The sequence below is a fragment of the Marmota marmota genome, unplaced genomic scaffold (assembly GCF_001458135.2).
Source record: "Marmota marmota marmota unplaced genomic scaffold, marMar, whole genome shotgun sequence".
Taxonomy (NCBI): Eukaryota; Metazoa; Chordata; class Mammalia; order Rodentia; family Sciuridae; genus Marmota; species Marmota marmota.
Genome location: NW_025999842.1, coordinates 10408868 through 10421170, shown reverse-complemented (window position 1 = coordinate 10421170; position 12303 = coordinate 10408868). Strand labels below are relative to the sequence as shown.

At 32.9% G+C, this 12303-nt stretch overlaps 1 protein-coding gene and 1 non-coding gene across 3 annotated transcripts in view; one reads left to right on the top strand and one right to left on the bottom strand.

Annotated features, from left to right (window-relative positions):
• Positions 1–12303, top strand: part of Rngtt (RNA guanylyltransferase and 5'-phosphatase) — a 228847-nt gene that overhangs the window by 23438 nt on the left and 193106 nt on the right. For both annotated transcript variants that reach the window (XM_015499298.2, XM_015499296.2), the window contains exons 5-6: positions 7555–7630; positions 8905–9145. In XM_015499298.2, coding sequence (XP_015354784.1) covers positions 7555–7630; positions 8905–9145 — 317 coding nt within the window. The remainder of the gene's footprint in view (positions 1–7554; positions 7631–8904; positions 9146–12303) is intronic.
• LOC125616018 lies at positions 6039–6145 on the bottom strand. The gene has a single exon (XR_007346615.1). It is a non-coding gene; the product is annotated as a U6 spliceosomal RNA (small nuclear RNA).

Here is a 12303-nt window from a genome sequence, read left to right as displayed (position 1 = left end):
TCCCAGCGCGGGCTGCAGACTCTAGCCGCGGGGTGATTTGCTGAATAAGCAGTGTTACCCTCCGTGCGACAAACCTCTCGCGTTTGAGTCCCCGTAGCCGATCCTCGTGCGATGGAAATCCTTCCTCCAGGTTCCGGAGCACCCCACTATTGCTGGAAATTCCTAACAAGATAGCCTTTAGCCGTCCTGACTCGTCATACTCCCACACAGTGAAGCAGCACACGGGGGCAATGCACTCCCCTCGCCACCATCTTCCTTCTCCTCACGACATACATTTTTTAATGCCATCTGAAACCTAGTTAATTTTAGATTTCCTTGATTATCTAAAAAATAATATTTTGAAATTATTTTTATGTATTAGCTGGAATTCTTTGATGAAAACATTTCTTTTCAACAACTTGGTTATTCTGAAATGCAGTTTGTACTGAAAAAGCAAGTTAAGTATTTGATTCTTTATTTCTTAATTTTTAAATTAATGGATTGATAATACAACAGTCTCCAGTAGTGACCAATTAAATTCATGAATTTTGTATGATTGATGTATTTAAATCAGTTGCAGTGAATGTTTATTTGGAGATCCAGATTGCTGCCAGTGGGTGCCCCTTCATGTTTGTGGTATCTTTTTGATATCACCTTTTCAATCTTTTATGGCTTCTTTAATTTTTTTGGTAAAAAATGTTTTCTAGACCTGGAGTAAATTATTTCTCCAAGGAACTTGGTTGCTTTTAGTGGAAAAGTAGTATTTTTTATCTTAAAAATTTATCAGCCTATTGAGATAGAATGAAAGTTGTATATATTGAGACCAGACTTTATTTAAGAAGATATCACCACCAGCTCTTTACTAGTCACATCTCCCTAATTGATATTTCTGTATCCAACATTTACATTTATATAGCTGTACCTCATTGTTATAGTTTTTGGTTGAAGAATTTTTCTTTCCTTAATTTGATTTTAAGTGGCATATAAATTTATTTCATTTGATTAGCTTACCTAGAAGATAAAGTCAAATTTGATTAAGAAGTTTCCTTGAAGTTGTTAATAGTGAGCTAGTCTTTAGTTTTAAACTATGTCTTATTTGCCACTAGATGGACCCATTCTCATAATGAAATGAAAACTGAAAATTTTTTTTAACATGAAAGATCTATTTAAGGGCTGAGGTTGTAGTTCAGTGGTAGAGTGCTCACCTCGCATGTGGAGGGCCCTGGGTTTGATCCTCAGCACCATATAAAAATAAAAGGTATTATGTCCATCTACAACTAAAAAATATTTTTTAAAAAATGTATTTAAGTTTGTAGTATACTTAGTTCATGGAATTTTTTTTATATTATGTGCACACATTTTTTTCTATAGAGATTTGTTGGTTTTATAATTTCATACTTCTTACTTTTAAAACTCTAGTCCTCTATATTTTGATAGAGAACTGAACATTAGAACTAAAACTGTATTTGCATAGTAAAGAGTTATTAAATGAGAAATGAATGGTATTTTAAAAAATTGTACACTTTCACACGATTTATTACTTAGTAATTCTTACATTTTTTTATTGTTGGTTGTTCAAAACATTACATAGTTCTTGATATATCATATTTCACATTTTGATTCAAGTGGGTTATGAACTCCCATTTTTACCCCGTATACAGATTGCAGAATCACATTGGTTACACATCCACTGATTTACATGTTGCCATACTAGTGTCTGTTGTATTCTGCTGCCTTTCCTATCTTCTACTATCCCCCCTCCCCTCCCCTCCCCTCTTCTCTCTCTACCCCATCTTAATTCTTACATTATTAAGAATTACTTTTTCTTACATTTTCTACTCAAAATATTTAGTTAAACTTGCTAGAGTGAAAACTGGATACAAAAGCAGTAGTAATTTTTTTGAAACGCATCTAATGTTGAAATACTTGTGGCTTAAGTTGGCTTGAAAATATGAGGTATATTAACATGTTGGGTTAAGATACATGTTGAATTAAAAAAATCTGTTTATAGTAACATCTTTGTGTGACTTTTTAATTTTTGGATACAAGGGATTTAACCCAGGGATGTATAACCACTGAGCCACATCGCCAGCCCCTTTTATTTTTTATTTTGAGATAGCAGGGTCTCTCTAAGTTGTTTAGGGCCTTGCTAATTTGCTAATGTTGGCCTGGAATTTATGGTCTTCCTGCTTCAGCTGGGTTTATAGGCATGTGCCATCATACTTGGCTCTGTGATTTTTCGAGGACATTTTTAAAAAATGTATATGTGAGCAGTATATATGTGAATTCATGACCAATGTGATTCTGCAACCTGTATACTCAGAAAAATGAGATATGATATCGAATCTGATTCAAATGTATGATATGTCAAGGTCATTATACTGTCATGTGTAACTAATTAAAACAAATTAAAAAAAATTAAGGCAACAGAGATAATGGAATTTAATAGAATTTTATGATGATAGATACTTATTTTTAAAGGATCTTTCTGTTCAAAGATGGTTTCCATTTTCATCTTTTCCCTTCAGAAACTTGAGTTGAATAATTCAATTTTATTGTTAACATTTGTTACTTAACTAGGTCCTTTCCTTAGTCTGTAAACACATCTAAATATCTTGTTTGGTAGCTCCCACCCAGGCCTTTCTTCCTGTTTGCAGTTCCCCATCCCTCAGCAGAGTGTCATATGTGCTGCCTCTCCCAACCCGCTCCCCACCACAGTGGAGTGTATCTACTACTGAGCCACAGTTTAGTCTCTGCCGACTCTGAAAGAATCTGTACTTGGATCCATTTATATCTGTTTACTTCATTGCAGTCTGGATTTGTCCTTCAGCACTCTTAATTAAATCTACTTTCAGTTCTAATCATTATATGACATTTAAACAGGTGAATACCCATATCTTGAAACTTCCTCTTTTCTCTGTTTGTATGACCCTGTTCTCTTTGTTTTGTTAAGGTCATGACCATTCATTCTCAGTTTCTTTTTTATGGATTATCTTTTTCCTATTCTTGAAAGGTTGGTTTTCCTTAGATTCCATCCTTGATTTTGCAATTTTACATATCCATTCTCAGTGGTCTTATCCATATCACACATCTCTTCTATAGTTGTTAATGATTATTCTTGAATCTACAGTTCCATCCAGAACTTTCTTGGAAGGTTTTTATCAACTACTTGTAAGCCCATAAGAATCTTAAATTCATCATATTTGAAAGTTGAACTCATTGTCTTACTGGTAAGACTGATAAAATTCTTGTATTTCCTAACCTATTAAATGGTACCGATGTTCAACCAGTCACTTAAGTCAAAAACCAAAGACTAGTAATGTATCTTTTCTCTCAATCTTGACAGTTATTTGCCCTTCAGCTTCCAGAGTCTTAACCTTAAATGTCTCTTCAGTCTGTCTCTCCTTATGCTCCCATTTCATAAGGCTTGTCAGTCAGATCCTTATCATTTCACACATTAACTACTGGAATGGTTTCTTTGCCTTTATTGTTGTTCTCTCCATTCTGGCTTTTTGTAAAGCCTGATAATTTTTATTTCCATGCTTAAAATTCCTCAGTATTCTTCCATTATTTATAATGATCTCTATAGTATGGTGCTCAGGTTTCTTCAAGATTTGGACCCTCTCAGTCTCTCCAGTTGCATTAGGTATTACTGTCTTATTATATATACCCCATGCTCTAGCCATTCTGATTTATTTATAGTTTGCCATATGTGCTTTTAAAATTTTTTAAAATTTTAATCCATATGTGATTTTTGATTCATGCATTTACCTTTGTGAAGATAGTTCCTACTGTCTGCAACTCCTTTATATCCTTGTATATTGAGGGTTTTTTAGTAAAACGATTTTTATTCAAATTACTCATGATCATTATTTTCTATTTTTTATGGATATAGGAATTAATCATTTGGCTCTTTGTTGATAGTGGTTTTCAAATTTGCTTTTAAGTAACAAAAATCTTTTTGAAAGAAATCTTTCCTTTTTTTATTTTTTTGAAATCTTTCCTTAATATAGAAATGAGATGAGAGTGACATTGTGTTGTTCTTTTTTTTTTTTTGAAAGTACTGGGGATTGAACTCAGGAGCACTTGACCATTGAGCCACATCCCGAGCCCTACTTTATATTTTATTTAGAGACAGAGACATCACTGAGTTGCTTAGTGCATCGCTTTTGCTAAGGCTGGCTTTGAACTTTTCGATCCTACTGCTTCAGTCTTGGAAGCTGCTGGGATTATAGGTGCATGCCACACTAAGCCTGGTTTATTGCTCTTTTTTTTTTTTTTCTTAAATATATTTTTTAGTTGTCAATGGATCTATTTTATTTATTTATATGGGGTGCTGAGAATCGAACTCAGTGCCACAACACCAGCGCATTTTTAAATATATCAAATGTATAACTTTTTGTTTTCTTTTGTCCATACTGGGGATTTAACCCAGGGTTGCTTTGCTACTGAGCTACATTCTCAGCCCTTTCTATTTTTTAAGACAGTGTCTTATTAAGTTGCTGAGGCTAGTCTTAAATTTGTGATCTTCTTACATCAACCTTCCAAATACCTGGGATTATAGGCATGGATCACTGTGCCTGGCCAAGTTTATTATATTTATTTTTTGGTAAGGTCAGTTACTGAGAACAAGGGCATATTGATAAATACTAACATTTGGATTATGTTATTAATGCCAGTTGCAGACTAGAACCAGTATCAAGTTAAAAAAAAATGATGACATATTGAGATACTATTTATATATATTAAATTGCATTTTTAAAAAATGTCCAATTTGATGAGTTGATGGATACAAGATGCTGATGAAACCACAGTCATGATTCATAGTGTTTGCATTTCATTCTTCTTTGTGTCCATTCTGTCTTCTCTCTTGGTTTAGATTAGGCAGTCATTTTCTGTTTTCTGTCATTATAGGCTAGTTCACATTTTCTAGAATTTTTTTGGAAATGAAATTATATATGTACTTGTTATCTGGCTTCTTTCACTTAGCATAGTGGTTTTGAAATCATCTTTGTTGTATTTATTAATAGTTTTCTTTTTTGTATCTACCTAAGTATTCATTGTATGAATATATATTTTGCTGATAAAGGGGCATTTGAGATGTTGGCAGTTTTTGGCCATTGTCAATAAGATTACTCTGGACATTTGCCTTTGTGTTACTGTGCACTTTATGTACAAATCTTTACATGGACATTTTATTTTTCTTCATTAAATAGGATTAGAATGTGCAGGTCACTTGTTATAGGTGTGTGTTTAACTGTTTGGTAATTGCCGAATTGTTTTCCAAAGTGATTTTGCCATTTTACATTTTCATTAACAGTGTATGAGGGTTTCAATTTCTCTGCATCTTCACAGACATTTTATGTGGTCAGTCTTTTTAATTTTAGCAGTTCTAATGAGTGTATGGTAAGGTCTCATTATACCTTTAATTTGCATTTTTCTGGTAGTTAATCATGTATATTTTTCTCTTGCATGTTTTTTTTTCCTATAAAAAGTGAATATTCAAATCTTTTGCCTAGATTTAAAAAAATTATGTTGTCTTAATTAACAAGCAATAGAGAACTGTAAGAGTTCTTATTCTTTTTTTTTTTTTCCTTTTCCTTTTATGTTATTGGGGATTGAATCCAGGGCCTTATGCATGCTGGGCAATGCATGCTAAGCAATTGCTCTACCACTGAGCTTCACCCCCAGCCCTGTAAATGTTCTTTATGTATTCTTTTCCAGTTATATGTATTGAAAATATTTCTGGGGCTGATTTCTTTTCAAGTATTTTTTAGTTGTCAGTGGACCTTTATTTTATTTTTATGCAGTGCTGAGAATCGAACCCAGTACCTCACATTTGCCAAACAAGCACTCTACCACTTAGCCACAACCTCAGCCCCTGGGCTGTTGTTTTTATTTTCTTAATGGCATCTTTTCTTTTCCCTCCCGCCCTCCCGCCTTCCCCCTTCTTTCTCTCCTTCCTTCCCTCGGTTGCTCCCTTGTTTCCTCCTTTCTTTCCTTCTTTTTTTGAGTATCTCTGAATAGTTTCTTTTGCACTTAGAGCTGTTATAGGCTAGAAAAATACAGAATGCTTCATGAATTTGCATGTCATCCTTGCTCAGGATTCATGCTAATCTTCTTTGTATCATTTCAATTTTAGTGTTTGTGCTGTTGAAGCAAGCCCTATGGTATCTTTCAAGGAGCAAAATTTATTGTTTTGAAATAACCTAATTTATCATTACTTCATATTATTTCACACTTTAAAAAATGTTTTGTTGAAGAAATCTTTTCTAAGATGGTGAAGATTTTTCTTCTGGAAGTTTAGTAATTTTAGCTAGTTTATTTCTATATTTGAGCTTGATTGCATTCTAAGATGAACTGTGTATGCAGAGAAAAAAAAATTTTTTTACATGTACAAAGGAGGAGTAAATTTAATGGAGAAGAGTACAAATTTGGGTGGGAGGTAAAATTTACTCTTAAGGGAGTGTTCACTTTATTTATGGATTCCATTTGTTATTTATTTCCATAGAAATACTATTAATATACAGTGTATATAATTTGTATCTGTGAAACCAAATTCATTCTTTTATTAAAATGAGAAAAGATGAAAAGCAATAGTAAACTAACTTTTCTCACTAAAATTTAAATTTCTGCCTAATAGAAAACTAAGGTTAACAAAGATCAAAGGAGAAAGTTTACCTTTTTTTGAAGACCATTAAAAAAAAAAAAAGAAATATCTTAAACAATTAACAAACCAACCAAACAAAAAAGCCAGATATTACAGGAAAAACTTTATTTTGAGATCTTCAAGGGTCATTTAACCTGGCAGCAATTTTTTCATGTTAGTAATATCCACCAAACTATTATATAAGTAGTTAAAATAATTTTGAATATGTCCTAAAATATGATTTCAGAAAATCAAGCTTCCTTTTCACCCTAGGTTTCTTTCTTCTAAAAATTTACTTTGGCTTCTAGAGAACTTCAGGCTAGTTTTATTTTTATTATACTATATCTTCATCAGTTAATTATTTTCTGTGTCACTTTGAATGATTACTAGTATCAACCTTCAGATGAGTTTATATTTCCATTAGTTTCTTGGTTTTGCTCTAGTTTCTGGATTTAAAAAAAATACATTATTTCTATCTTTCATATGCTTATCATTGATTATAAGGGCTGGAAATTTTTTTCCAGAATATGTGGGATAGAGGTTTCTTATGTGTGTTTGTGTGAGTCCTTTTGAATTTGAAAATAACTCCTTATATAAGATACTTTATACTTATACCCTAGAGACAATTTTTTTTTATTTTTTTAAATTTTTTTAATTTTTTATTGTGGGTTGTTCCCTAGAGACAATTTTAAACCAGTAAACCAATATATTACATTTAAACTTCTAGCCTATGCTGTAAATTAGATTCTAAGCAACTTGAACTGAAAAGTTACTAAATTATAAGAGAATGTATTTCAAGCTTTTTAAATGTACAGTGTAATTTTATAAAATAACTGAATTGTTTTGATGGCAGTTTGGAATTTTAAAGCAAAATGTAGCCTCTGCTGTGATTTATTAAATTTTAACCAAGTTAATTTATTTTGTAGGTGTTCATTGTACCCATGGTTTCAATCGCACTGGTTTCCTCATATGTGCCTTTTTGGTGGAGAAGATGGATTGGAGGTATTTATATCTTGTTATAATTGATAAGAATCTTTATTGGTATTTTAGTTGTAGCATATTATATTGCCAAGTTTTTTGAGCTCATGATTAATATAATTTGAAATGTTTTTCATTTTGAATATGGTTAATCTTTAGATTAACCTGCTTGTTTTGTATTAAGTGGCACATTAGTTGAGTGATTACAAATCCCATAAATTATGTATTTACATCTCCATGTTTTTTTTCTCATAGAATTATCAGAGACAAATTTTTTTCAATATTTTGTGTTCATATTCAGCTTTGGAAATTGCTGTTGTTATGTCTCTTCTAAATAGTGTCTTTTGTATAGCTGTTAAGTACTAGGAACAAATTATAATATTATGTGAAGGAAATCTTTTTGGAATAGGATTTCATTTAAACCACTCAGTACATCCTTATTGAGGAGCATCATTTGTTTGTGTCATATATTTTTTAGAGAAACATATTTTAGAGAGATTAGAACATTAGTTACCTAAAATTTCAAAGAGAATAAGATATTACTAATTGAGTTTTCTCATTGACTGATTGTCATTATTTATGTTTACAAAGCCTTTTACATAGTAGGTCCTTTTTTGAATATAATCAGCCAAAGTACACATCTCATTGTGCTTATTCCATTTTATACATCCTCCTGTGCTTTCTGGCCATTGAGAAACTATATACAGTAACCCCAGACTTTTAGGCCATACTTAGCCCATGCGTACCTTTCTCTCATGACCTGCATTCTCAGTGCCTGGGTCTTTCAGAAATTCCTGAAAAACAACATGTTTTATTTTTGTTCACATTATTATACAATTGTTGACTGCTGTTAGAGTAAGACTTTAACCTTTAAAAATTTATTGAAATTCTTCAGTGACTTTACCCACATCTTTTTTTTTATTATTTATTTTTTAGTTGTAGTTGGATGCAATACCTTTATTTATTTTTATGTGGTGTGAGGATCGAACCAGGGCCTCGAATATGTTAGGCGAGTGCTCTACCTCTGAGCTACAACTCCAGACCTCTTACTCACATCTTTAATATGTGCTTATAGAAATGCACTTTTAGAATTGAGGAATTGTCAGTATGCCTTATATTAAAACTATTTCAGAATGAATTTATCCCTTAATGCTTGAATGCTTAGAGGGTAAAGACTATAGTTTATCCATTTTATAAACCTCTATTATCCTTTGTGATGTCTTGAATATAAGTAAGTTTTGATAAGTCTGAACAAATGGAGAATAGTGAGGACATTGCATGGCGTTTGTTTTCCATAGTATTGAAGCAGCAGTTGCTACTTTTGCCCAAGCCAGACCACCAGGAATTTATAAGGGTGATTATTTGAAGGAACTTTTTCGTCGCTATGGTGATATAGAGGAAGCACCACCACCACCTTTATTGCCAGATTGGTGTTTTGAGGATGATGAAGATGAAGATGAAGATGAGGATGGAAAAAAGGAATCAGAACCTGGGTCAAGTGCTTCCTTTGGCAAGAGGAGAAAAGAACGGTTAAAATTGGTAAGGTTTAAAATCTTATATTCTTTTTTTTTTTTTAAAAGCTTAATGAATTTAATTAATCAGTTTTTCTTTTTTTTTATTGGTTATTCAAAACATTACAAAACTCTTGACATATCATTTTTCATACATTCGATTCAAGTGGGTTATGAACTCCCATTTTTACCCCAAATACAGATTGCAGAATCACATCAATTACACATCCACATTTTTACATAATGCCATATTAGTAACTGTTGTATTCTGCTACCTTTCCCATCCTCTACTATCCCCCCTCCCTTCCCCTCCCCTCCCATCTTCGCTCTCTACCCCATCTGTTGTAATTTAATTCTTTCTCTTGTTTTTTTTTTTTCCCTTCCCCCTCAAATTCTCTTATGTAATTTTGTATATCAATGAGGGTCTCCTTCCATTTCCATGCAATTTCCCTTTTCTCTCCCTTTCCCTCCCACCTCATGTCTCTGTTTAAAGTTGATCTTTTCCTCCTGCTCTTCCTCCCTGCTCTGTTCTTAGTTGTTCTCATTATAAAAATCTTATATTCTTAACCTTCTTATAAACTTTTTGAGATTTAGGAAAAATGGCATGGTAGCCATATTTCTTCAGATAGGTTTGTATCTGAAAGTTTCTAAAGGTTTTTAATAGCTACGAGTATGTCTTCTAAGAGAAAAATTGCAGTTATGAAAATTCATCCTATTTATATTTCTTAGGTAAACCAAAGAAATCTTAGATACTAAAATAAAAATTTACTATTTTTTTAATAAAGTGCTATGAAGTTCCAACCAAATATTTAGCAAGAATCTTTACTAATGCTTTAAAGTTGTTACATAGTTAAAATTCTTTTACATATGGGATTACAGATGTCCCCCTCTATGCCCAGCTGTCAGATAATGAAGGTGTGGATCTCCTATAGGATCTTTGTTAGTTTTTCTTTTTGTGTCCTTTTGATTACTTGCCAATTGTAATTTTTTTCATACTTAGTATTTTTGATTGAATTATTAGATATTATTTTTGAGAAACTATGGGCATAATTTGAGGTTCTGATTTTCTTTCAGAGAGGATTTATTTTTGTTCCTATAAGGATTAAGAGCAGAGAGCATTGACTTAATCAGGGATTGAACTCTTTAGACATTAGTTGAGAGGTAATCTGTTAACAGTGCTTCTGGAGAAAAATCCTAGAGAGGAAAAATCGTGTTGAGGTCTGACTTACTTCTTTGGTTTTTCTTCCATTTGAGTTCTTGACCCTTCAGGTCCTTACTGCCTTTAATTCTTTTATATCTTCAGGCATTTTTAGTGTGTTGTCCAGCCTCTCTTGTACCTGCAAAAATTAGTCTGTATACTGGCTTGCCATTGTCAAAGCACACATCTTTCTTCCATTTTGGAGAATGCAATTAAGTTTGGTTTGATGGTGAGTAATGGTAAATTTTTTTTGGTACCAGTGATTGAACTTGGGGCACCAGACCACTGAATCACATCCCCAGCCCTATTTAGTATTTTATTTAGAGACAGAGTTTCACTGAGTTGCTTAGCATCCCACATTTGCTGAGTTTGGCTTTGAATTTGCGAGCCTCCTGAGTCGCTGGATTACAGACTTTGCAACCTCACCTGGCATGGAATGATATATTTTTTTTAAAATTTTTTTGGAGTTGTAGATGGACAGCATGCCTTTATTTTATTTATTTTTTGTCTGCAGTGCTAAGGATCAAACCCAGTGCCTCACACATGCTAGCCAAGCACTTTGCCACTGAGCCCTAGCATCAGCCCCGGGAATGATAATTTTTGACAGTGTTTGTGCTTATACTTCCAGAAGCAGAGTTACGAAAAAATTCTATAGCTTTATGTAGCGTTATGATTTATTTCCCCCCTCATTTCAAGCCATAATTTGTAAATATTAGAATTATTTGCTTTTACTTCGAAAGCAATATAGTTATATTAAAGAAAGTTTAAAAACTAAAAAACTTACTATCCTTCAACCTTTGTATTAACCACTAGCATTTTTATTGAAGAATTTCCCCATTTATTTAATTTTAAAATACAAATGACATGAGGATAAGCTCTATTTGAAAATAAAAATTCAAATATCTAGTAGTATGTAGAGTTAAAAATTACTCTCTGCTCTTTGGTTATCCTTCTATACTAATTTTTCTGTGCATTTGTATATGTATTCTCTTTTGGATCTCCCTCTTTCCTCTCTTTAACATAAATGTATTTGAGCTTCATTTTTTACTGGGGTCTTACTGTTTGCTCCTCCTCCTCCTTCTTCCTTTCTCCTCTTCATACAGAACTAGACTATTCTTTGTAGTTAACACCAGAGGAAAACTCAGTGATAAAGCAAACAATGTCAGTTCATAAAATAATGCAGACTATTAGAAGGTAGGTAGACTGCATAGCAGAATGAAATTGGCTGAAGAGGAAATGATTAAACTGGAGGATCTAACTAAGAAATTCTTCTAGGGTCAGATGTAGTAGTGCACACCTATAATCCAGCATCTCTGGAGGCTGATAAAAAGTGTACTGTAAGTTTGAGGCCAACCTCAGCAATTTATTGAGACCTTGTTTCAAAATAAAAATGGGGGAATGTGGCTCAGTGGTAAAGTGCCCCTGGGTTCAATCTCCAGTAACCGCCTCATCTCCTAAAGAAAAATTTTCCAGGATGCAGCACAAAAGGACAAAAAAATGTCAAATATGAAAAATAGTTTGGAGTTAAAATATCTATAATGAATTAAAAATAATTATGTAGTGAGTGATTTAACAGTATGAAATGTCACAAGGAAGACAAATTAAAATAAGGATAGAAAATATCTGAGGATTATTTTTTGTGATTTTAGCTGGGTCAGAGTAGTGATTTTACGAAGCTAATAAATGGAGAGTAAGAAAGTGGAGACAGTTGTGTTGATGTCCTTAGTACTACCCCACTTTTGGGGATTTGCTAGGAATGAAGGAACCTGTTATTGTTGTACTCATAGCTTAGATTTATTACAGTAATGTACTGAAGATACACAGTGGAATCATTAGGAACAAAGACAAGTGCAGTCTGAAGGAGTCTATGTGCTGGCTTTCTTACACTGTTTCCTTCCCATGAAGAATTATTTCAAGCTTACTCTTTCTGTAGCTGTGTGTGTGTGTGTGTGTGTGTGAGAGAGAGAGAGAGAGAGAAGAGAGAGGAG